Below are 27,640 nucleotides of genomic sequence, written 5' to 3' on the forward strand. Positions count from 1 at the left end.
GTCCGCTAGAGCCCCTGCTGCTAGCACCTCAGTCTCGTCCGCTAGAGCCCCTGCTGCTAGCACCACAGTCTCGTCCGCTAGAGCCCCTGCTGCTAGCCTTTCAGTCGCGTCCGCTAGAGCCCCTGCTGCTAGCGCCTTAGCCTCGCCGGCTAGTGTAGCACCTACAGCTAGCACCCGAACCCTCTCGGCTAGTGCACCCTCCGCAGCTTGTACAGACCCTGCAGCTAGCACTGCCAGGGCAGCTAACCCAGCCGCTACTGCCAGCCTAGCCCCCGCTAGTGTAGCCCTAGCAGCTAGCTTTACCCAGGTAGCTAACCCAGTCTCTACTGCCAGTTTAGCCCCTGCTAGAGCAGCTCTAGCTGCCCCTGTTCCTCCGGCTCCCGGGAAGACCCTGACGTCTAGTCCGGGTCGTGCTCCTGCTCCTGTCCCCGGGGAGTCTCCTGGTCCAGGCTCCTCGTCTGGTCCAGCCCTGCCCCGTGGTCCACGCCGTGGTCTACGCCGAGGTCGATCTGCACCTGGAGGGTCGTCTGGTCCAGCCCTGTGCCGTGGTCTACGCCGTAGTCAACGCCGAGGTCTGCCCCGAGGTCGATCTGCACCTGGAGAGTCGTCTGGTCCCGGCTCCTCGTCTGGTCCCGGCTCCTCATCTGGTCCCGTCTCCTCATCTGGTCCCGTCTCCTCATCTGGTCCCGTCTCCTCATCTGGTCCCGGCTCGTCATCTGGTCCCGGCTCGTCGTCTGGTCCCGGCTCTTCATCTGGTCCTGACTCCTCTTCTGGTCCAGTCCGACTCTGTGGTCTACGCCGTGATCATCGTCTGCAGAGACCCCCATCAGGGGTTCTGCGCCCGGTCCCGAGGTCTGCGCCTGGGGTGGTCCCCGTCCGGGGTCCTGCTCCGAGGTCGTCGCCTTCGCACCTCTGCTCCGGCTCGTCTGGTCCAGTCCCGAGTCCAGCGCCTGGAGGGTCCCCTCATCGGCCCTCTGTCCCTGCTACCAGTTCCCCTCGTCCCCCTCATCGGCCCTCTGTCCCCGTTTCGAGCCCCTCCTGGGTTTCTGTCACCGCTCCCCTGCCCCAGTGTTGCTCGTCCCGGCCTTGTCCGTCCTGACTTTTTCCCCCGGACTCTCCCTGTGTTCTCCTGGCCCCCTGTCCTGCCCGTTCCCAGACTGTCCCTTTTGACGTCTGGGAGCCGTCCCTGGAGGGGGGGGTACTGTGAGGGTTCGCCTGTCCCTGGACCCTTTTTCCCTGTCTCCTCTCCTCAACAGCCCCCACCCTTGTGAGGATTTTTCTCCTCTACTCTTCACCAGCCCCCACCATTGGATATTCTTGTACTCTTGGCATTTGTATTGTCTCCCGTGTGTTTTAGCGTTGTTTTGTCTTTAGTCTCGTTCCCTTTGTAATTGTTTTATTTGTCCCTTGTATGGTGTTCTCTCTGTAATTTGGCCTTTTGTTTTCCTTACCCCTGTGTGTTAGTTCAGCTTTCCCCATCAGGTGTGTCTCGTTCCCAATTACCCTCTTATGTCAATCAGTGTGTGTATATCTGCCTCGTTTGCCATTCTCTCTTTGTCGGTTCATTGTTTGGATTCCCTACTAGTGTTTGCTGTCTAGTTCCTGTGATCCTGTTACTCCTTCCAGTATTTTTGTAGTAAGTGTTCCTAGTGCTTATTTTGTTTGTTCCTCCCTTTGTTGTTTTTTTGTGGAATGTTCATTTTGTTTGTTAGGGTTTTAATTTGTAGTCAGTTGTTCATGTTTTTCCTAGCCTGCCTTGCAGTGTTTTGTTGGTGCCTTTTGGACTTGCTCTCTTTATGAGATTATTATTTGTTTTTCGTATTTAGCCCTCTGCCAGTTCTTCAGCTGTGCTATTCTTTGTTTTTGTATTTTTGCTGCTGCCTTTGGACGTATTTTTGTAAATATCTTTGTTGCTGCCCTCTGTTTAAATTTGATTATTTTGTCACACTTCACCCCTGGCTCGAAGTGTTCAAGATTAAAGGAGCAGTGCTCACTTTTTGACAATCCATATCTACCTCTCCCTCGTATCTGTTTGCGCCTGGGCCCTCTGCTAACACATCCGTAACAGGGATCAATCAAGAGTTATTTTTTTTAATGGGCAACTGTTCTGGAATGTACTTGAAAGTACTGCGTTAACTTTTACCTCGAAGTGCTTGAGTTTACAAAAGGTCCTTTGCGCTATATATATTATTCCTAAAATTGTTAAAAATTGCAATGATCTGTTGGTCTGTATAGTAGCTAATACAGGATTTTGCTGCTTATACGTATGTATAGTTATTGATTCACTCGTATACCAAAATTAATTTGAATTGAACATTTTTGCTTTTCGCATCAAATATTTATATGCGATTAAAATGTGATTAATTTCAATTAATAGAGTCCCACCACTAATATATATTATCCTGTGTATTTGTTTTGAAATATGAAATATGCTATATCAGGGGTCGGCAACCCTAGGCGCATTGGCACGCGGGAGCATTTTCATTGGCACAGGGGGCAACATTTAAATTATTATTTTTTTATATATATACTTTGCTTTGAAATATTATAGTGAAATATTTTGCACTGTTGTCGCATTTATCTTGTTGAAATCCTCCCACAGGTTCTTTTTTGTAAGTCGACTGTTTTGCACACCCCTATGACAGCTATACAGCTGTTCCCATGGTGCTCAGCGGTCAGCAGTCAGCTGGCCTCCCGCACCCGCGCGCAGTTCCCAGGTAATCATTCTGTATGTGCCGTCTTTCATGATGGCAACCCCCGCTAAGAAAGTTAAAGCAAAGGAAATTCGGGCATTGCAGCCCTCATGGACAGACGACTACGGGTTTGTGTGTCAGAAGGACCGTGCTGTGTGTACTTTATGTTTAGAAAATGTAGTTTGCCGAACGTCGGGTGTGAAACGCCATTTTGAGACGAAGTATCAAAAAAGTTTCAAAGATCAGGCAGATAAGGCAGAATCTATTAAACGTGCCGTGGCCAGGTATGGAAAGCAAGCCAGCACTCTCAAAGTGTTCACGACTGCTAAAAACCACGCTCATTGCATTGCGAAATGTGGAAAGCCATTCACTGATGGCGAGTATATCAAGGAGGCTTTTCTCTGTAGCTCAGATGTTTTGTTTGAAGGCTTGCCAAACAAAGAGACAATCAAATCAAGGATAAAAGATATCCCCATGTCAGCTTGAAGTGTCGAGCGACGCATCAACGAAATGTCAGAAAATATCAGAGAACAGCAAACAGCTGGATTAAAAGATGCTCCGGTGTGCAGCTTAAAGTGACCAACTACAGCCCCCAGATAACGGAGCTCAGTAAAGCAAAACAGGGCCAGGGATCTCACTGACAGCAACAGGTAGGCAGCTGTTTATTTTCCTACACATGGGGCTGCATGTTAACTTGAACGTCTCTCTCTCTCTCTCTCTCTCCTCTCTCTCCTCTCTCTCCTCTCCCTCTCTCTCTCTCTCTCTGGCCTTGCTCCGGTGGAGGGATTGGAGGACGAGGGTGTGCTTTGTGTGTGCCATCATGTTAACGTTAGCCTCAGTTAAACCTTGCGACGACTGAGCTGTGTTCTGTGTTCTGAGCTGTGTTCTGTGTTCTGAGCTGTGTTCTGTGTTCTGAGCTGTGTTCTGGTCATGTGACACTACACATTTAATTGAGACCCTTTATTATTTCAATTTAGCTGGAAATACATTGATACATCATTCAGTAACATTTTCAGAGCCTTATAACAAAAACATTATTACGGTCACCATTGTGACCAGTGGGATTAATCAACAAATTGTATTCTTTATTTTTCTATTTCATTTTAACATTGCACATGTTAAAAGGGAGAGGGCAACGCCATTTCTTTTTACTCAAAATGTGAGTATTACCAAGTCAACTTGTGTTCTTAAAACAATGACAAACATAGTTTTATTAGGTTGAAATAATGTGGTTGTGTACTTATTTTTCTGTTAACTTATTATGGATTGAAAACTGAACCTTAATGCACAGTAACTGAACTCAATCTTTTTAAGTTCTGGTAACTTATTGTTTTTTTTTACAGTGTAGTCTTGCGATCAATCGAAACTTCTTTACACGTTATACCTCACATTCACCCATTCATTCACACATTGTGGTGTTCTCCATTAGGCCTGTAGGTGGAGCTACGACACAGCATTGATTGATTGATTGATTGAAAACTTTATTAACAGATTGCAGAATGGGTATAGTACAGGCCATGTGAGCGGATCGGAGCGTGAGCGGCGCGGGGAGCGGAGCGGGCGGTTTTGACGTGAGCGAGGAGTGGGTTTTAAAATGGGTCGGCGCGACGTCCGGAGCGAGAGTTCTCCTCCGCTCCAATCCACTCCGGGCCGCTCACACAGTGGTTTAACACTGATGTAATAATATACATGTAGTACAATGCCAAAGCAACAGATGGCGATGTACAAACATGAAGGCCATTTTCAACCAATGAGAATTGAGAAGGGTGAACCTGTGATATCCTGTTCAGGCTTTGTCACTCACAGGATGTTAGAAAAGTATCGACGCCATTGTTGTTGTCGTTAGCTTACATGCTAACGTTAATGGCAGCGACCATAGCATTGTGGCTCGGCTAACTATCATCGCTTAATAGAGCTAGTGAATGGATAAACAACGTTATTTAACATTGCAGAATGGGTACAATTACAATGCGGCTCAATACAAACAATTGTTAAGGGGCCCAGGGGGTGTAGACTGTTGTAGTTTGAGCTAATTTACACAATGCTCAAAAAAAAAATAAAAAATAAAAGCCGAGCGATCTGGCGCGGGGAGCGGGGAGCGCTCGATTCAAGCTTAGAGTAGACGACCGAGTACAGCAACTTGCAATGGGCCTGGTCTACAAGATACACTACGCGACCAAGGTACCAATGTACATGTCAAAATACTTCCCAAAGGTCAGTGAATACCACGATCACAACACCAGAGGGAGCTCCACAAATCATGTAAAACCCAGATTCGGCTCAAACAAGGGACTAAACACGTTTCGCAATTATGCCACATCAATGTGGAACGCCCTACCTAAAGCTGTAAAGGAATGTGAATCACTACCCACTTTCAAAAACACTCTCAAAAAACACCTACGTGAGACTGCAATTCGAAACTGGCCCCTACAAATGTCCTAACCTAGTTGTACAGTAAATTACCAAGTAAGGCTTTGTCAATATTCCAATGTACAGTGTAAAATGTGTGTGTGAGCTGTACTGTACTGTACCCATTCTGCAATCTGTTAATAAACTTTTCAATCAATCAATCAATCAATGAGCGGTGAGGGAGCGGAGAGCGACTTGGGGGCGGGGTCAACATGAGCGATTAGCGGAGCGGACCAAGCTTTAAAGAGCGAAGAGCGGATTTCTCGGCCGCGCCGATCCGCTCACGTGGCCTGGTACAGTACAGTACAGCTCAATACATACAATTGTTAAGGGGATGCAGACCAGAGAAAGACTTTCGTCTTGTTTAACGTACAGTACAGCACACGTACAGTACACACACCGACGGTGGAGGCAGCCCATGTGGCATTTTGGATGTGTCCAAAAATGAATGGGCAAATGTGAGTGAAATGGTCGCACTGTATGCAGCCGTTTGTCTGCATTGCATTCCCCCCAACTCAGATTTAGGGTTGATACAACCATCATAATAATATTGTTAATAATAACAATAACAATAATGATGTAATAATGTAAAAATTATCATTAAAAATACCTGATTATGAGAAAAAAGAATTACGATGCATGGAATATTGTTGATATGGCACACTAGTTACAACTATATTTCAAACTGGCACTTCATGTTGCTGACCCCTGTGCTATATAAATAAACCTGCCTTGCTTTGTCTAAGAGATATATTTAGTTTAATATTAAATGTGACTCTACTGAAATGAAATGGATCACAACAAACGTCCATCCAGAGATGCACACTGTATTTCATGCAGCTAAACAACTCTATGATATCCTACTATAGATACCATATCATTGTCAAACCCGTTATTTAATATGAGTCATATTCAGACTGGCGTGGGTTTAGGGGCAGCGAGAATGCGAGACCTTGCCAACACAATATTGCCCTGGCAGTTTGTTGTGTAATATCGCCATGTGAAAAATGCATTCCATTATTCCAAGGGCACAGCTAAGTCCATTGCGGGGACGCGGGAGACCAGGCTGTCTAAACTTAGAGAGGGGCACTTGTTGATATCAGTGCATTGACGTTTGCAGTTGGAGGGACAACACTTGACAACAGCAAGTTACCATGAGTTCAAAGTCCTGTGGGACGAGGAGAGGGTCAAGTAGATAGTCACGTCAGATAGTTAGCTGCCACGGCCCCAGCACGCAGGCAGGCAGGCAGGCAGGCAGGCAGACAGACAGACAGACAGACAGACAGACAGACACGCAGACAGACAGACAGACAGACAGACAGTTGTGCTGATTGTTGTTTCAACTTTATAGATAGGGTTTAAACTGGTTTCCTATGAGCATCGTAATGCACCATTAAATTACATATTTCATATCACAGTGTATGCGTTGAACAGGGGTGTAGGTGGGACAGTTTTACTATGCTTACACGCGTACATACAGCTGTATCAGGACTGATATAACATTTTGATTATGATTGATTTGAATGGGAATTTAGATAAAATGACAACAACTTGATCTGATCAAGTTGATCGGATCAATATCAGTTAATAGTTGCCATTCGGTGGCTATGAAGGAAACTGTTAAATACTGTTGGATGGAACAGTACAGTCTAATGGGAGGGGCCTGTGCCCTGAACGTCTGGCCAAACCCTGAAAGCTACAGAGAAAGTGGGAGGGGAAGGCCAGCTGCAAGGGTCCTCAAAGAACCCCTATAAAGTATATAACCATGAAACGGCCTAATTAACAGTGGCAGATGCAGCCTATGATCTCCTCATAATATAAAGGAGGGCTGATGGTTTCCAAGCGCATTCCTTAATCGTAACGTTATTAAACTCCTCAACCTCAGCGTACCGTGAGGTCTAATTTTGAATTTTCCAGATGTTCAAACAGCTTCAAATTGTTCAACTGAATTCACAAGAGCTTTTGACCGGTAATCCAATTGTCAGATTAGGCGAATAGAAATGCTCTGTTTATTGTTTTGATATGTAGAGTACAGCAGGTAAACGTAAGGTTATGTATATAACCAAGTTCTATGAATTATGGCGACGCTCAGCATCATCTGCACTGTACTTCACTTCGTGCACGAGCACTGAATAAAAAATTCCACCATGTACCTTTACATCCCAACATTCATCTGGCCACACCCCCACCCGCTTACCTTCATAAGCAGGTGTGTGGTCACCTACTCGCCTCCTTCCCAAACTTTCACCACAAGGCGAGATCAAGGGCCGCAGCGGCGTCTGCTGAGCGTCGCCATAATTCATAGAACTTGGTTATATACATAACCTTACGTTCTATTTCATTATGGCTTTCGCTCAGCATCATCTGCACAAGAGAGGCTGAGCGGGAGCCATAGCCCGACAAATGTACCCCGCTGAGGCACCCCACAACCATCAGACCGGGGAGGACCGAGCCCCCCGACCCTCCCTAATGGAGGATACCACCCCTATTGGAGGCTTACGGGAGGGAGACGGATCCGACCGTGCGAAGAGGAACTCAAGCAACTCAACGCACAGGGTGAGCAGACCGTGACTTGACCACACGACTACACACACGCACAACCCGCATGCCACCAGGGAACGAACGGAAGGAACAACCTCATTACCGCCCCCAAAATCACGGGGTCAAGAGCAAACCCAACCCCGTGGCAAGGCCGTAGCAGCGGAGCGCGAAGGAAGACCCAGACCCACTGAAGGGACTGGATCCCCCGGAAAAAGGGGGCCCGGAGAGGTCAATGACGCCAGGCATCAACACCCCACCAGACGGTCACTTAGTGACACCGCCCCCCACATCGCCAGCGTATTCGGATAAGGCCCCTCCAAGAGTGGGCCCTTTCCCCCCAATAGCACACCGCCTGGCACACTGACCCTGCAGAACAGGCAGTCAGCATGGCCGTAAGCACTCAAAAAGGTTAACCAACGGAAGCAGGCAGCGCACCGGGGAAACCAGGCAGCAGGCTGTAACCTGAGCCTGGAGCACTGCGGACGAGACAGGCGCCAAAGGAGTCAGCTGAAAACAGCCCCCCCGGCGGAAGGGGTGTATGCTGGCGTTGTTGATCACCATGACAAAGGCTCCATTAAAAAAAAAACACCCAGAGGGGTCGAGGCAGAGAAGGCTGACATGGTTGGCAGACGTCATGAACGTGCAGGGGCACACTCAACCGGGCAACCCGGGAGTTGACTCTGCTCCAACATACCAGGGAATCAACTACCCTCTCGGTACAGACGGTGGTTGTTTCTATAACCCCTCAAGAAAAAGCTCCAAAACACACCTGCGGGTATACACCAGCTATACCGCAGTACAAGTGTTTCAGTTTCCAAAAAAGGGTTATCCCAGGCCTACGGTATCAACGAAACTTTACTTCGGACCGGGCCCGGCGGCCCGGGAAGCACACAGGATTACCAGGGGGAGTCCAGAAGACCACCCCAACAGCCCCCTCTTCGCCATGCGTGAGAGAGGAGCGAAAGAAGGAGAACCAGCCCCTTACAATAGTGCCAGGTACAAAAGAGTACCCAACAAAGGGTCTCCATAATGCCTAACCCTGTGACACCCGGACCGACCCGGCATTTTTCCCCCTGAAAAAAGCCCAAGTCCCTCAGGGTACCAGAACAGCAGATCTGCAACCCCGGCGGACAACGGGTTAACTGACCTGGACCAGCGTGACCAGAACCAGTCCCGTGCCCTAACCACGCTGACATGCCTACTCCAGGAGAAGGGGCAGATATGCGTGTTGATCTAAAATATGAAAAGAGGGCGCCACCCAGACGGCCCGGTTTGAACAGTGCACGGTGGCCCACCCCCAGGGCGTGAGACCCCTCTACCTATGTTCTGATCTATTCCGTTAACATCCCCCAGATATGAACGAGAATCCGTCGAGACCTAGTAACAGGCTCTCGGAAGAGGAAAAAAAACCCATCCCAGTTGCTTTATAAAAACGCTGTTTTAATAACAAGCAACCAAGGCGTACTAGCCACCCGCATGATTCTTATCAGAAACACCCCGAGCCAGCACTATGCATGCGTCGGGACACAAAACACATCAATGAACAGTCTAACCAGACCCCACATTGATCCCTCAAGGCGCCTGGGAGAACGACAAGAAGGGTGTGGTGCTTCATATACTCCACACTCTTTTATTAAAAAAGAAAGAAACACCGACTGACATGAATCCCATTTGACGCAGCCGAGGATAAAAACTGTTTACATTTTTATATCCTGTCATCCCTACCACAGAGGATAGACGGAACTCCCCAGAGAGACTTCCCACGTGAGCCATAGATTGAAAAAACCTTGAGTCATGTGACCAACCGACTCAAGTTACGCGTATATTGAGCGTAGTGGAATCTTAATTCCTACGCTCTATCCCGACATTTTGACAATAACAGACCTTACATACGGGTCTAACTCACGGAAGCCATCGTCCAATAGCAACGTGCGTAGTGACGTCTGCTACGACGGGGGGAAACCCAAGACTCAACGCCTGTGATAGGTGCAGAGTCTGGGAAACCCTCCCCCCCCCCCCCCCTCCCTGCCAAGCCGTGTAACAGCTTGGCCCTGACTGAACTATAAGAGAGGAATAAACCCCCTGACCAATCAGAAGAGGGAAGGAGGGGTTTATCCGGTACCCCCTCACAAGCCCAACCCTTGCATACAACAACAACTAGCCATATGATACCTTTAGTAGCAATGCTAATGAATAGCGCAAGCAGGGGTTTATAACAATACCAAGTCGCGTGTGTGTGAATCCTACACCCGCATCCATGTTGTAACACAGAAAAAACATTGATAGAGAGAGAGAGAACGGCAGAGCCGTGGTACGTTTTCATACGAGCATTACTGCAAACCCAACACAACAGTGTTGTAGCTCAATATCACTGTGTAAGCAACAGAGCACACAACTATCCTCTACCTTTATGTGGAGATTCAGGCCGAGGCAGAAAAAACCCTTTTTCAACCGAGTGTAGGCTGCAGGCCTTGCTTAAGCTCTAACATGAATGTAACCCTCCTATCAACCCATACTAGCGAAGATTCACACGTTGCAACCCCATCTATATGTTTGGTGAATAAACACACAGTTTGTTAACAAAAAATACAGTCCCCCTTTAGAGGGGACTCTTTATTTTTGAACAAAATCATAGCGGGGCCGGGAAGGGAAAAACAGAGGGGGGGACCACAGGGGGAAAAAGTCACGGGGTCCTAGCGACGCCTGCCACGAGCCGCTCGGGATTTGCCACCTCGTGGAGCACCGGAGGGACGGTAAACGATCAGTGGCTGGTCTCGACGATCCCTACCGTCGCCTCCGGGCGTAGATGGGCCGGCTGTTGTAGTGGAGGCGCCCTCTCTCCTCCTGGCCTTCTTCCCCGAAGGTCCAGCAGTGGCGGTGGTGGCAGCGGCGGCCACGGCGGAAGATGCTCGACGATGTGGCGGCCATCTGACTTCACCGGCGACATCGGGAGGGGGGAAATGAGGCTGGAGCACGGATCGCTCCTCCTGCATCTCTCTGCAAGTCGAGGTCATCAATTGCAGGGCCGTCCCGAATAGTCCAGCATCGGAGAGGGTTGCCGTCAGAAGTGGAACTCTCTTCTTCTCCGGCACTTGCGCCTGCTCCAGCCAAAGGTTGCGCTGGACCAGAGTTGCCAGGGCGCGCACTTTCCCAGCGGCTATAGCCTGCGGCTGAGTCAGATGCAGGATGGCTCCTGCCGACTGGGCGAGCTGGTCATGTTGTACATCAGTCAGCGATGTGCTGCCCGTCAATATCCCGGACATGAATCTTGCCAGCTGCGCGATGTTAGATGCGGCAGCTAGAGATTGTGTTCTGGTGATAAATGACTGGTCGCTCCAATATGCCAACCGCCTCGCCGATTTCCCTTGGGGAACCGGCTTCCGTAACGGCTCCCACACCACCTCCGGACAAAGGAGCGCCGCCATCGGCCTATCAAGCCGTGGCACGCCCTCCTTCATACCGTCGACCAAACACGCCACCCGCGTGACTTGCACGTAGGCAGGAGTAAGGCCTATGATGTGGGAGACCACCTGGCCCTGACGGACATAGGCCGCCATTGAGGGGAAAAATGGGTAGACAACGTCCACCCCTCTCACCGGGCGACGTTGCCATAGATGACCTATGAGATCATCAGGGACAGGAACAGGCAGTGGCTGCGGCATCGGCACGCCGTTTGCGACTGCCGCCGCCGCCATGAGCTCGGGAAACAAAGCACGCAGTTCCCCCTGCAGACTTTCCTCCTCCAAGCCCGCATCCCTCACATACAGCAGGCTACTACTGGTCAAGGAGCCACACTCCGATGTGGCTGATAGCAGGGCATCCCGCCGACGAGTCAGAGGTTCTACCCCAACGTCTTCGAACGAGGCGCCCCAAGGAGACATCTCACCCCCCTCCAGTGTTACCTGGACGGGCGGGAGACATGTCTCCACTGGGCCTTCAAATAAGAACCCGTCCGCCTCTATCATGTAGTCCTCTGTCTCCATCGGGCATGTAGAGACCGACGCATCCTCACCTGGCTCCAGCAACTTACCAAAACCGGGCCGTTCACGTCTGCAAGCCACCATCTTGCGACGGGAGCGAGCCGACGCAAAAAGTTTGCGTCTCAAATCCCCCGCAACCAAGGGAACCGGCCGCCCAACAGACCAGGTGCACCAGCTCCTTGGAGAGGCAAACTACCCATCTGACGCCTACCGGGCGTGGCTGTCGACCACGAGAGAGGTCTCAGCCCCGCTCCAAGGTGCACGACGGAGGCGGAAATGGAGAACCGCTGGTGAAGAGTAGCGTTGCGAGCGCGACTCCCCGAAGTAGACATTATGACTTTTTGATCGAAATATATGAGAAGAAAAAAACAAGCAACAATGTAAACACGTCTCAACTTTCTTCAGCTAACAACCTCGTCAAGTGTGGGATCTACCGAAGGCACTTCCTTGTGGTGAAAGTGAAGAAGGAGGCGAGTAGGTGACCACAGTGTGTCCATAGCATGATCTTTGGGTGAGCCGGGGGGGGGGGGGGGGGGGGGGTGCGCGGCGCGGCGCGCCTCTCAGCGAGGAGTGCTCAGGAGTCGGACTGTGTAATCGCAGACGTTACTAGTCTGTAGCCTGTAGTAGGTAGAGTAGAGTTAGAGTAGACAACTCACTTACCGTCCGGCCGTCTGGACGGTCTGGGCTGGGCTTCCACAGCACATTCCATGATAAAAAAATTCCGATCGTTGTAATACTAATAATAGTCCCCACGGCCACCGGAGCAGCACCAGCCGCAGGTGTAATTGCGCCTGTAGATGATCCGATTCCCGCCTCCTGCTGCTCTGTCAGCTTCACTGTCTTCGTGAAACCAAAATTGGTTAGGCTTACTTGTTTTCGTTTAGACATTTTACTGGCTGTCAAAACGATCACTGTCTGTGTCAACAAGTAACAGCCACAGCACAGGTTACATACAAAGTGGGTCAAGTTTGATGTGTGCCGACAGTGCCGTGCAGGCTGTAGCGCCGCCGCGCTCCGAATGGTAATTGCAAGAATAGCATGCATGTTGCCATATTACGTGTGAATTAGTGCGCAAATCATTAATCATACATCCAAAATAGCATACGTTTATTATTATACACGATGATGATACAGAAAATTACAGAAAAATGAGAAATGCATGGCAAAAGTAGCATTTATTTTCAGTAATTTAGAGACCCCCCAAAAAATCGCAAATCAAGTTTGCAGGGGAGCTGATGTCTGATCTAGGGGAGCTATAGCGGACCGGGCTCCCCTCGTGGATCGCACCCTGGGTGACCACACACCTGCTTACAGGGCTCTACGCTAACCTTTTTCACTAGGGGCACAGGTGCTCCTAAATGAAAAAATTTAGGAGCACACAAAGAAATTTAGGAGCACACAAAGAAATTTAGGAGCACAGTGAATTTTTTTCTAGTAACCGAGTTTATTAACAAACTCACATTTTTTAAACAAAAATAAATGTACATAGTAGTACTCTGTATGTGCATGTTCGAATGGGAACGGAACTGTGCAATAGCACCAAAGTCACTGGCCCACACTGTGTGCTAAACAAACTCACATTTTTTAAACAAAAATAAATGTACATAGTAGTACTCTGTATGTGCATGTTCTGGGAACGGAACTGTGCAATAGCACCAAAGTCACTGGCCCACACTGTGTGTGTGTGCTAAACAAACTCAATTTTTTTTAAATAAATGTACATAGTACAGTAGTACTCTGTATGTGCATGTTCTGGGAACGGAACTGTGCAATAGCACCAAAGTCACTGGCCCACACTGTGTGTGTGTGTGCTAAACAAACTCAAATTTTTTTAAATAAAAATAAATGTACATAGTATGTGCATGTTCTGGGAACGGAACTGTGCAATAGCACCAAAGTCAAACGGTTCTTCTTCTTTTGCGATGAAGTACACTATGTTCATTTTTATTTTTAGCTGTCTCCTCGTCTCCTGCTCTGATATCAGTACTTGCCTCCCCAAGGCAGCTGACACCGTGCCGGACGGTCTCTCCTCTCTCAATATGTACAAATCTCTACACTGGATGTGCCGCCGCGAGACGTTGTGTTTGACTACTGAATCTCTTTTCAGGTGCGGGTTTCCCGACACAAAGGGCGTATTGCCTGCCTGTTTCTGCCCTCTGCAATATTTACAAAACATGTGATTGTTTTCGAACTCTAGCCATGGGAACATCTTTAGCCAATTCACGTTAAATTTGTACGTCTTCCCTCCGGCTCCAGTGGGTGTAGCATCGTTAGCTACAGTGGGTACATTGGGTGTAGCTTCGTTAGCTACAGTGGGTACATTGGGTGTAGCTACAGTGGGTACATCGGGTGCTACAGTGGGGGTAGTAGTGGGTGTAGCCTTGCTAGCTTCGCTAGCATGCTGGCTAGCGTCAGTATCTTGGTTAACTGCCTCGCCTGACTTCTCACTCCCCGTTATCTTTCTCGCAAAATAAAAATTAATGGGCTTCGACATTGCTATAGCGTCTGACTCAAGACACTGACGCTCTATGCTGACGCTAAACAGTACTTGAGTTTCCAGTCGCGTGACCACAGGAAACGCTACTGTGATTGGAACGTTTATGCGGCTGTGAACTGTGGGACTTGTAGTTTTTTAAAGATTCTCGCAGCGGAGAAAAAAAAGGACGAATGAGGCTGTGCTCTACACTCGCCAGCCCCACTCGCACGCCGTGCGAGCACTTGATTTTGCATGTTCGCACGCAGATATTTTTAGGGGCATATGCGAGCAATTTGGTCGCACTGTAGAGCCCTGGCTTATGAAGGTAAGCGGATGGGGGTGTGGCCAGACGAATGTTGGGAAGATACATGGTGGAATTTTTTATTCAGTGCTCGTGCACGAAGTGAAGTACAGTGCAGATGATGCTGAGCAAAAGCCATAATGAAATAGAACTGACCTTCATTCTCCTGGTCCTCTGGAGGCTCCTGCAGCGTAACAAACTCCACGTTGATGTGAAACTCCACCGCGACGATAAGGGCCACCTTCAGAAGCATCAGCTGAAGCTGCTGAATACCTACCACAACACAAACACACAATACAAATACCATGAGCATTTCAATGCGCTAGTGCGGTATTGCTGCTTGCAGTGCTCTGGAAAACCATGGTATTGCTGCTTGCAGCGTTCTGGAGAGCCGCGGTATGGCTGATTGCGGCGTTCTGGAGAACCGCGGTATTGCTGCTTGCAGCGTTTTGAAGAACCGCAATATTGCTGCTTGCAGCGTTCTGGAGAACTGCGGTATTGCTGCTTGCAGCATCCAAGTCACCATTTGTTACATTTTAACACATAAACAAACATATAAACTTGGCCTTCTTGACACTTGCATTGTCTTAACAGCAACACTTGCCAGCTCAGCACTTTGTTGCTAAGAGCAGGTGGCAAGTTTACCTTCAGTGGCTTTACTACTGACTTGATATGTTGGAGAGTGGCAGCAGTAGCAATGCAATGAAAAGAAACACAGGTCAATAGAAATAGTAGGATCGTTTTGGAAAAGTAAGAAAGTATTTACCCCTTTGACTTAGTGAATGTTTTGTTGTGTGACAAAGCAAATTCAAAATCTATGTATGGGAAATCTACAAAAAGTAGTACTCTATTATATTAAAGTAAAAAAGAAGTTACTATGAATATTACTATGAAGATATAAACAGGGGAAATCATGACTTCCAGTTTCAGAAATATTCGCTATTTTCACTATTTCCTCAGTAACCGAGCATCTGATCAGTAAACGGACAACATTTCTTTAATGATTAAATCATTCACAATCATAATATTTTTGTGGGGAAAATCAATACCTTTATTCCACACCCTTCTAAGATCTCTGATATCAGAACAAGCTTGAGGGACTTTAAGCAGCAAAAAAATGGAAAGGACACTTAAAGCAACAAGGAAAATAAAGGTCACTTTAAGGAAAGAACTGATGTGGTTCTTGTATAGTATAGTTTAGAAATAGCAAGTATAGCATAAGGATATAGAGTAAAAACTGTATATTGTATAGTGGGGGACCCTGATGTAAACAAGACAAACGTCTTTCTCTGGTCTGCATCCCCTTAACAATTGTGTGTATTGAGCCGTACTGTATTGTACCCATTCTGCAATCTGTTAAATAAAGTTTTCATTCATTCATTCATTCATTCATTCATTCATTCATTCATTCATTCATATGACCCAGTTCCTTAATCTGTAGCTAACATTGTATTGCACTATCTCAGGACTTTAGCATGTCTATTTTATCATGCCTATTTTATGTCTATTTTATTACCTGTTTATTATGTCTATTTTATTATTTAGTATTATTGCACAATCAAAGTGGGCATGGCCACCCGCATTTCACTGTATGCGCTGGTATGTATGTGACAAATAAACCTCTTGAAATCTTGAAAATCTTTTATTTAATTTTTTTGTATCCACTTTTTTCTCCTTATTTTTCTCCCATCCCCAATTTCGTATGGCCAATTCTCCCCTTCAATTCTCCCCTCCCCTGTCTTGAACGTTGCTAGACTATGCCTCCCACTGGTCGGCTGTAGTGAGGATAGAAGCCTTGCATCACGTGTCCCCTCCGGTACACGAGGAGGCAGCCTGTCGCATCTTTTCACCAGACAGCGCAGACTCTCAGTGGTGAGGAGTAACGCGTGGGAGGCTCACACTGCCCCCGATACTTCCTGTCTCTGCTGTATAGGCATCACCCAACCGACCTGTAGGAGTCGCTGTCCACAACGTCCAAACCCCACCCATCGACTTTCCAATCGCTACCTCTGTCAATTGAGATAGTATGACGACTGGCCCAAGCCACAGGCAATGCTGACTCGGGGAGTCGAGACCGGAGTCTCTTGCATTGGTGATGAGCGCAATCTCCGCTACGCCACCCAGCCAAAATCTTGAAAATCTTGAGTCATTTGAGCAAGTCAGATAAGGTCTAAAGTTCCAATCCAGCAACATTGTGATGTAAGGTGGTAGCTTATGAATAAGGGCTTATAAATAGACAAAATTACCAATGATTATTGTGCGTCTCCGCAAGAGAAGACCAAGCAACTTTATTATACAGGAGATAATGGTGAGTGTCATACCTGTCACCAGTAATACATCTGAGTGATTGACAGAGTCAAGTGGTTTAAGAGTGTAAGCAGCAGCACGTCTATAAAGAAAACTGCTTCAACAATCCAATATTCTGTTACAGCTTGCTGGCAAGATTGCCTATATGGTATTTAAATGTGAATGTCTCATCAAGCTAGATGCCAAGATATTTATACTCAGGGACTCTCTCAATACTAGATAATATGCAAACGATTGTAATCAATAGTCTGGCTCTAGTAAACATGCATACATTTAGTTTTACTGGCATTAAATACCAATTTAACATTAATAAGCTCTTCCTGAAGAACATTCAATGAAAGTTGCAAGTTCTCAATGGCCAGTTGCACAGAGTCCGCAATACAATACACACTAGTGTCATCAGCATAAAGATGGGCTTGACTACCATTCAAGGAAGAGCTTACATCATTGATATAAATGGTGACAGAAAGGCTACCCATTGGCACCATTATTACATTAGTTAAAAATTATATGATATCTGAGATGTAAAGAGACACTGTGCTGCCCTTTTTGTAGATATTTCTAAAGCATTTGATACAGTTGCTCATCCCTTGCTCTAAATGATCTAATATTGGTTTGGATAGAAAGGCGTGTGATTAGTTTCAGAATTATTTATTTCAGAGGCGATAAGTGTGTGAAGTTGGGAAATGTGTGTGTTTGGGTTTCCTCTGTGTACTCCAGTTTCCTCCCACAAAAAAAGACATGCATGCTAGGTATATTCCAGCCATTGCCCTTGACCAAGGTGCTGGCCATCAGGCGCCTGTGGTTGTTAGAATGGGTCAGAGGAATTCAGAGGAATCATTTAAAAAGTTGTCTCTTGTGCTAGCAACACATTTCTTAGACACATACAACACATTTCAATGGCATTTAGGCCGTAGGGTCGACTCTATTCCAGTGTGAAATACATGGTTCACGTATACAGATGACATCTCTCTCGCTCTAAAAAGAATATAACTGAAACACGCTGTATCTGAGAGATAACTCACTGATGTGGTCTATGGCACCCGCACAGAACTTCCCGTAGAACTTCTTGGCCCCCAGGCCCCGTAGGTCATGGATGGTGAAGGGCCAGAGGTGGAGAACATTATTCCTGGAGAACGAGTCTCTCTTCTCAATCACCAGCACCCTGGCCCCCATCAGAGCCAGCTCGATGGCTGTCCGCAGGCCACAGGGCCCCCCTCCTATGATGAGGCACTGCAGAGGAGAGGGGGAGGAGGACCTCGTAAACACGTGAGGAACATATTACACCTACATACCCATCACAGTCACATACTGTAAATCAGGTCGGACAGCGTTCTGGAGAACAGTGTCAAATGATTACTGGTTTATAAAGACAACAAAACAGAGGAAAACTCTACTTCTATAGAAATAGATTAGGTTATATATACAAATGTATTGTCATCATTATACAGCACAAGTACAGTACAATGAAAAGAGGTTTGGCATCCAACCAGAGTGCAAATGTAATGGGTATAAAATATATAAATTTTTTTATAAATAAAAAAATAATACTGAGGGCAGTGCTAATCATATTTGTAATATTAATATGTACAGTGATACAGGTATAAAGACAGTATGGTAGTAGTCATACAGTGTAACTAGTAAGAGTAGATATAGATATAGTATCTACAGATGTGTAAAAGGATTATGTGAACAGACAGATGTGGATAGATATATATACAAAATATATACAGTAAGAATAAATAGTTGTCCAGATGAGTTTATAACCCTCTGTGTGTATTTACATTATATCATCATCATCATCATCATCATCATCATCATCATCATCACAATAAATCATTGAAATGGCATTTTCCATACACCCCCCCCCCCCCCCAGATAAACATACATGATGTATGCATTCATCACCAGAAATGTCAATGTGTGGGGTCTGGTCTTCACGGTCCCCCTGAAGCAGATCAAGTTTCAATGTCTTACGCAAGGTCACTTTGACAAGGAGTCTCAAATCGGTCACCGCTACGGGCCACCCTACCAATTGTTATTAAGGCAGATGAAAGATGAGGTTATTCAAGCCCGCTTTGCAAGATAGGAAATGTCTGCCAGAACCCTCCCTAATCTTAAACATTTATCACAGGCTTGTCATATTAAAAGGTATTACTCATAGATCTGCCTCACTCAAGTAAGCATGATGTCAGTTTTTTGGGGTTAGAGCGTTCGTCTGAGAATGTGTGGTAATACCATGACTTCATCCTCTGAAGACGAGGATAAAAGGGAGAATTTACAAGTGTTAGCATGAGTTGCCCCCCTCCTCTCCCCTCTCACCTCAACTCTTTCTCTCACTGTGTGTCTGTGTGTCTGTGTGTCTGTGTGTCTGTCTGTCTGTCTGTCTGTCTGTCTGTCTGTCTGTCTGTCTGTCTGTCTGTCTGTGTCTGTCTGTGTCTGTCTGTCTGTCTGTCTGTCTGTCTGTCTGTCTGTCTGTCTGTCTGTCTGTCTGTCTGTCTGTCTGTCTGTCTGCCTGTCCATCCGTCTGTTTTCTATATTGAGATTTCTCCCCCAGACAAAATCACACTCTGAAATCAGACAGTAGTTCCTGCTGACTCTTCCATAACCAATCATTGGCTTTAGCTCCCCTTTTAACAACCAGCCATCCTCGACCCTATGACCCAGGGTGACTCCTGCATCTACAGGCTTGAATTTCCTCCTCTGTCCATCCACATCCATCCATCCATCCATCCATGCATCCCCACTCACTCTGTACACAGCACCATGAGCTGTCACTGGCCTGACCTCTGAATTCACCCCAATATACGCAGAGACTGGTAACATATTTGAACAGCAGGACAGACTTCCTGTCACCACGTGCATCTGCCTACAGGGCACACAGGAAGTCAGAGGAGGTGCTGCTCACTCACAACAACAATATTGTGACACACTCATGTGTCGGTGCCGGCTTCAGCCTCGGGACGTGATCACGTTTCTGTTGCTCTGCGCCGCTAAATCGAACAGCACGCATTCTCCTGTTAGTACTTTTTCATTTTGGTCGTTCTTGCACCCCCCCCCCCCCGCTTTCTCCCTGCCGGGGGCCACGTGAGTCAGGGGTGAGATTTGAAAACGCTCTCCTCTCCCCAGGGGGCTGTTTATAGAGCTGCATGCGCACTCTGGCCAAAATACCAGATCAGTCCATATAAGGGCTTCTGCTCCCAGTAATAAAAAATAAGATTTGGCTTTAGTCATTCTAGCTTCAATCGCACCCTGTGCGTGTGATTAAGTATTAGTATGCAAATAGAGGGGGATGTGGGTGATGATTATTTCTAACATTTCTAGCCAAGGGAGAGGGGGGGGGGGGGGGGGGGGGGGGGTTTATGACGATGAGGTAATTGTCAGGTGAGAGGCAAACCCAGGTGGTGGGGGACTTTGCCCGGACAGGATCACTTGCTGCCTCAGTTCCTCTCATAATGACAGGGTATTAAAAAGAATGAGCTTTTTAACACAAGCCAAAGGAAATGTAGCTAGCAGCCATAATGTAATCTACATTTACATTGTCATTTAGCCGACGCTTTTATCCAAAGAGACTTGCAACTTGTGAACAACAAGTCAGCAGGAGGGGCACATCTCTAGCAGCTAAGGGTCCGTGGTGTTGTTCGTCAAATAGTGTCACGCTTGAGTGTTATACTCTGAGTGCATAGTAGTAGAGACCAGGGGTTCCCAAAGTCGGGGTCGCGGGGGATTTAAAAAAAAAATTATTTTTATTTTATTATTATTTTTTTGTCAGGCCACTGAACTTAGAAGCAGGCCAGGACAGTGTTTCTAGTTGTATTCTAAAATTCTATTCTATTGTATTCTAAAATGTGACTATATGGTTTTATATTAACTTAATAAATAAACAAAAACGAAAAATCTACTTATTTCAACGAACATTTCAAACTAAATAACAGATTATGCACATAAAACGCTGAAAACAACCGAAGCAACAATAGTATTTTAATGAGGCTATTATTATTATCATTATTATTTTGCAACAAGTTAGCCCTCTCATAAATAGCACATATAAATTAATAACTAACTTGAACTAACTTAATAGGCTTGAAGTGATATTTGGCTTAAAAAATCGGTCGCCTGGCAAAAAAATAAAAAATAAAAGCCTGACGATGTGCATTGGGCCGCGGCTCTCTGACGCCTTATTTTCTGGGCCCTGGCCTGAAAAGTTTGGGAACCCCTGGTATAGACTAGGGGTGTAACGGTACACAAAAACCACGGTACGGTACGTACCTCGGTTTTGAAGTCAAGGTTCAGTACAGGTTTTCGGTACAGTGGGGGAAAGTTTGGCTTTCCATGTTCCACTCAGGGGTGATGTAGTGTGCAGTAACTAATTGTACTTGTAGGGCTGTCAACGAATATTCTATATTGAAATTAATAATCGACTAAAAAATATATATATAATAATTATTATATTAGATTGTGGGGAAAAAACAGTCCCCGGTGGGCGGTCGTTAGTGGTTAACATACCGTTGTATTCGTTCGGTACACTACACAGCCGTTCGGTACGTTATGGTACACACTGAAACTTGTTCGGTTCGGTACGGATACGTGTACCTTTACACCCCTAGTATAGACATATTAGCATGATGATAGGGTGTAGTATAAGTATAGTAGCATAGTAGTAGGGTACATAATAGTAAAAAGACAGTAAGAAGGTTCGTTTTTCTTTTTTCTTTCAGATAAGACGGCGGACAATTGGCCTGGTTTCAGCTGTTCCATCATTGTGGAGCGAGGAGCGAGAATAGCCTGCTTTGCTTTGATCCCACATTATGTAATACAATTAATTGCAATAGAACATATTAACCTGCTAATGATCAACAAATAGAAGTACTTTATTGATCCCAAGGGAGATTCGTAAAAGTAAGAGTAACACTAACAATAACGTTCAGCTTGACATTTTTGGTAAAGAGACACACTCCAGAACGGAACAGGAAGAACAGGGCTCCATTATGTATATTTATTCAGATGTAACGTAACTACAACTCTCACAATGTGTCGTGGAGACAGTGCAGATTATCACTGTTTTGTTTTGATCTGTAGCCATAGCGCCACCAGAGAAGTTGTTTTTCGCCCGTTTCCACGCGCTGATGTGTTATTATCACAGATATGAGGGCTTCCTGAGGGCTCGGTCCAGATCTGCTGAGTCAGGACACACAGCACTTCCTGTCCACTCCCCACCCGTGAACCTCCCGGTGTGTCCCGCCCCCGGGTCACCTTTCACCTTTGGTTCAGCTTTATTGCTGAACCAAATCTGTCAGTCAAACCCTTATTGTGCAGGGCGTGTACCTCCGAGCGACTCAAGAGTTCACGCTCATCAACGTGTCCATTTAAAAATAAATATATGAGTATGGAGTTCCTGACCCGTAGCATACACTCCTTCTGTGTAAACAAGAACAACAAACAAGAAGCTATCCTGAGAAATTACTGAGATCTTTAAAAAAAAAATAAGTGTAGGACACTATGAAGTCCTCTATGCCAATAATAGAGGAAGACAGTCACAGGTTGCGGTGGCAGGAACACCTACAGCTCCAAGTGCAACTGTTATGCCCTTATTTTGGGTTTATATACCTGTGTGTATGTGTGCGTGTGCGTGTGTGCGTGTGCATGTGTGTGTGACTGATGCTAGCTTTGCCTAATAATAATAATAACTTTATTTGTATAGCACTTTTCATACAGAGGTTGCAGTTCAAAGTGCTTCACAACAGTAAAAAAAAATATAGGCATAAGCGAGCATAAAAATTTAAAATGTAAATAAAAAGAGAGAGAGGTAGCAAGGTTAGGCAAATCACAGTTCTTCAACAATACAAATAATAAAATAGAATAGATTAGATAGAGTAAAAAAGTGCGGTTTGATTCAGTTTAAAATAGGCTGGCATGATAGTCATAATAGGTGTCATGCTGTCAGACTCTCAAGTCAATCACAATAAGAACTGGCACCTGGCGGCGACCCTCACAGACAGGCATGTTGCACTTCACCGTAATCAGAACAAGAGAGTTCAGAACAACCTGAACCACATACCTTACCTATCAGACGTTCTGTGCAGAACCGCATGAGGTGCGTGGTGAGGGGTTTGGCCATCAGAAGGGAGAATTCACAAAGTCATACATAGAAGCATCTGTTAAGGTGTTGCCCGGAGATGACGCAGAGAAATGTTTACAACACAATGTGTTCCAATTACAGGGCATCTAGCGGGAGATTTATGACTCTGGAGAGACCGACCTGAACAATATCACCTGGGGTTATTGGGGGAAAATACATTAAGGAAAGATCGCCTTAATTCTGTAATTCTAAGTCAACCTGAGAGAGAGAGAGAGAGAGAGATTTACAGTATGGTTTCCTGAAGGATTTCTTGTCCAAGTGTCCTGTATAAAGACACACGTGCTAGAAATGCGTTTGATGAATGAGAAGGGAGTTATTTCCTCACTGATCAGCGATGTGTCAACACAAGGATGTTGGAATGCAAACTCGCCTCTCCAGAATTTGCTGTCTAATAAAGTTAAGCCCTTTTCACACAGAGAAGCGGACAAAAAGGTGGTATTTTGAAATGTGGCTTTTCTGGTTCACACAGAACATGAAGCCGGGAAAAAGCCAGCTTTTTTCTCCTGTGTGAAAGGGGCTTTAGAGAAGTGATCAAATAAAATGTGAGACATCTTCATCGTTCACCTATTGTGAAGCGGACGCGCGCACGCACGCACGCACACACACACACACACACACACACACACACACACACACACACACACACACACACACACACACACACACACACACACACACACACACACACACACACACACACACACACACACACACACACACACACACACACACACACACACACACACACACACACACACACACACACACACGCTATACTGTACATAAGGCTGTCCCTTTATGGCAAACAAGTCTGTGTTCTGGTAAACTAAAGGTACGCTCCAGCACACTTACTGTAACCGTCTTCCAGAACACAGTCAGTACAAATAGTTTCCCTACTATCTGACACTGTCCAGCAGCAGCGAAACCCTGTAAGAACTCTCTCTCTCTTATCATACTTACACACACACACACACACGCACACACACGCGTAGAGGAGCATGTGACGGTAACTCTGATACTGATGAAGTCGAATAAGGCGCTACAACCTAAGAATAAGAAGAGCCGCATTATCCCAGCAGTTCAGTTTAACAACAATTCACTTCTTCTTGTTTGCATGGTGAATTGTGTCTGGAATGGATTACACATGCATTTGCAGCATGTATAAAAAGAATAGGCTAACTGGTCTCCATTCTGTTCCTTATTAAAAAAAGAAAAAGAAAAAAAGTTCTAAAGGAGCACCGAAACGTAAGTGAGTCAGCGCCTTTATAGCCAGCTGTATCAGACCATAAACCAGGGATGACTTGACGTCCTACACAGATTGCTGCTCCGGCAGGAATCCTGAGGGTGGCTTGCAGAGCGATATCACATCTTTCCCCGTAAAGGAACGGAGCCCCCACAAAAAAAATGGTCATGGTTTGGCTTGGGAAGAAATAAATCATTCATCAAGTAGTGGCAGATGGTCTGCCCTGTAATTAATCAGAACAGTCAGAAGGCCCCTCACACTGTACTTCAAATGGAAACTAAATAGGAGATGCTTCAATCCTACACAAAAGAAACCAGATATCCTTTGACAAAAAAACCCTCATTAATCTACAGGAGCTGTGTGAGTTTTTAATACATAATACTCATAATCCACTGGCCGTGTGCCAGGTGGTTCAGCCGGGTGTAGAGTTCTACTTTATATTTTACAACACTTTTCCGGCGATTTATCAGAATGAGGAAACAACTGCCGTGTTTCTGCCGAGAGATTAATGACATCTTCGGTGGCACCAGATCGTCGGCCTCTGAGATGAAAACAGACGGTGACTTGAAATCTGAGAAAACTAAAAAAAAATACTCAGTTTATCAAGCACTTCAAAACACACTTTAATAACAATGTGGGCATAGTTCCAACCTATTACAGTAGAAGGAGCCCGTAAAAAAGAAAAAGCTGCCCCTCGGTATAAGCTGGGGAAATAATCACAGTCGCTGAGTGATGCTGTCTGTTTCTCTGTGCAGTGAAAGCATTCAGTTGTGACTGACTGAGGGTATCGCCTTGCTTTGTGATGAACCACCTGTCCAGCGACTGCAGAGTCAGGGCCATGCATTGCACAACTGTGTGTGTCGAGTTTCCTCAGCTGTCTGTACAGCCGGTATAGTGAAAGAATAAGTGCATTGTAGAGGCTTTACTGTGTCTTAAATGATGGCCGTGACATTGCCTCAGCCACAGCGCTCTATAATATAACACTCCTAAGGTGGGATAAATTGCATGAAATATGGTTACAGATGTGAAAAGTATTGAGAAAAGGCACAACATAAGGCCTTTCATGCAGGCACCGCCACTGGCCTGGATCATGATCCATCGTAAAAAATTGCAATCATAAAAGAGTTATGAGCCATAGTCATATGACTATTCCAACTGTTCAGAGAACTACTGCTTCTGTGTCTTCAAGGTTCCATCTGGAATCAGGAATATTGACCATATTCACACCGTGGCCATTTTGCTCTTATGTCATGCTCAGGTTGTAATCCCAACCCGAGCAATGACATAAGAGCATCACCTATTAGTCCTCCCTGCTCACTTTGCTTATTTCATTGGAATAATTATTCGGGAGCTGAAAATGTTTGGTTGTGTTTATATTTTTTAAGTAGATATTATTTTAAATCAGAACATGCTATTCTTGGACTATATAGTATATCTAAGATATGGGTATATCTTTGTGCATGGCTGTATGCTCATTATTTATATAGCCTACATGTAGGCCTACACAGACAAATCTTGGGCTTAACGGCTCTGCTTCAATTTACTGAAGGGTGTGCTTGTGATGGTGACGGCTATGTTTTCTCTCATTCTCTATGAATACCACTGTCTTCTGATTGGGCCTGGAGAGTATGTTTGGTGTAGATTAAGCACTGTTCCATAAGAGGCTGTTGCTTAGAGGGCGGCTAGGTGGTGTAGTGGGCAAGGCACTCGCCACCAGTGTGGAGACGCTAGGATTCGCGTGTTCGAATCCAGCTCTCCACATTGTTTTTCAGTTTGGCTGGTCGTCCGCAGTAATACACATTGGCCGTATTACGGGGTGGGAAACTGAAGGGTGGGGATCGAACGTTGTGAACAAGCGACTCCTACAGGTCGGTTGGTGCGCCTGCGCAGTAGAATCAGGAAGTGTCGGGGGCAGCGTGAGCCTCCCACGCGTTACTCCTCACCACTGAGAGATCGAGCTGCGCAGGTGAAAAGATGCGACTGCTGTTACCTCAAGTACCGGAGGGGACTTGTGCTATGTATGACTTAGTCCACATTGCAGCCGGCTTGTGGGAGGCAAGAAACAGCGTTCGTGACAGGGGAGGGTTGAATTGGATGATACGAAATTGGGATGGGAGAAAAATATGGAAAAATGGGAGAAAAAGTGGATCAAAAAAAAAAAAAAAGGCTGTTGCTCAGCTTACCTTGGTGCCTGCACAGGCTCGGCCCTTCTTGTACTCTTTATGGGAGGCCCTCTTGTCCAGCTTGCTCCAGAGGGCCTTGGCCTTCCAGCTGGTGACCCTGGCCTTCAGGTTGCTGTAGAAGGTGTCGTGGTCCAGTGGGTCCAGGTCCACGTGTCTGCACAGGAGGCTGAAGGCCTGCAGGGTGCCCTTACAGGTGGAGGCCTGGCAGAAGTTCTCAAACAGCTTCCCCGCCCCCCGGCCCTTCTCCTCCTCCGTCTCCCCCATCGTCCACACAGTCTGGAGCCGGTCAGCGGAGGAGACGCGTCGGGCCGCTGCACCTCCTCCTCCTCCTCCTCCTCCTTGGGATCAGTCCTCTCCGCCAGCTGTCGCTGAGGCTACACCCTCGACGTCGTGCCCCCAACCGTCATCATGGCCGGTCTGGTGTGGCAGAGAACAAGAGAAAACACAGGGTCTGATGTCATCTCATGCCGTGGGGAACCCTGACCAATTACTTATCGTGAGCTTGAAACAATCAGTCTTATTTCACTGGGTTAGTTTCACTCATTGTACTTCATTGCATATTTGGTCACAGTCTTTTGTCACCACCGGTAATAAAGTTTACAATATACAACACAAGACCATGGCTATATTTAATCGGCTGAATATAGTGAAAAAGTCGACCGCACAGATCTCAAAATAGAAACACTCTGAACACACATCCACGTCGACTCGAAGGGGAAGTTCATCATTCTGAACCCGTAGCAGTGTTTTCTATAGTTTACCAATGATGTTGTCGACTGGCCCCTCAGCATAACCCTGCTGTTCTTCATACAGCTCGGGCTAGTTAGCCACAGAACCAGTATAAAGTAATAATGGGGCCACGTTCCAGTCTGTACAATAAATAAATGCTGAATCCTACTCCACAGCGCACCCAAAATAGTCACTGTGAGTAACTAGCCGAAGCTGCGTATATCCAGTATGAAGAACAGCATGGATTGTGCTGAGAGAGAATAAAGTAGGAAATAGGGCTATAGGGGTAAAACATTCCTCCTTGCAAATGATCAGAAATCCTAGTTAATGCTGCACTACACTCTTGTAAAAAATAATATACCTTCGGGAGTTCTTTGTGGGCTATATTAGGTCATGGCTACGGTAATTGGTGTGGAACCATTACTGGATGTGTGCCTGCTATAGTTTGAACCCTACTGGAGTTCATACTGTCTCTACAATGCTATCAATGTAAGTAGTTTAATATTTTTCAGTGAATAATACAGAGAAGGAGCTGGGTTCTGAAATGGTTCTATACAGTACAAAGTGCTTATTTGCAGCACCAAAGATCGTTTATGATTAGGAGGCAACGCGGACCATTATTCTGTAGTGCTGGTCATG

The 27,640-nt window shown here is 46.2% G+C and overlaps 1 protein-coding gene across 1 annotated transcript in view; it reads right to left on the reverse strand.

The window, feature by feature from the left end:
- The window catches only part of mical2a (microtubule associated monooxygenase, calponin and LIM domain containing 2a), a 179,713-nt gene that overhangs the window by 88,831 nt on the left and 63,242 nt on the right, over nucleotides 1-27,640 (reverse strand). Inside the window, exons 2-4 of the mRNA XM_084337133.1 lie at nucleotides 26,273-26,689; nucleotides 17,733-17,940; nucleotides 14,557-14,673 (exon numbers count right to left, since the gene is read on the reverse strand). Coding sequence (XP_084193259.1) covers nucleotides 14,557-14,673; nucleotides 17,733-17,940; nucleotides 26,273-26,536 — 589 coding nt within the window. The 5' untranslated portion in view covers nucleotides 26,537-26,689. The remainder of the gene's footprint in view (nucleotides 1-14,556; nucleotides 14,674-17,732; nucleotides 17,941-26,272; nucleotides 26,690-27,640) is intronic.

This window comes from Notolepis coatsorum (genome assembly GCF_963971535.1).
Source record: "Notolepis coatsorum genome assembly, chromosome: 20".
NCBI classification, from domain to species: domain Eukaryota; kingdom Metazoa; phylum Chordata; class Actinopteri; order Aulopiformes; family Paralepididae; genus Notolepis; species Notolepis coatsorum.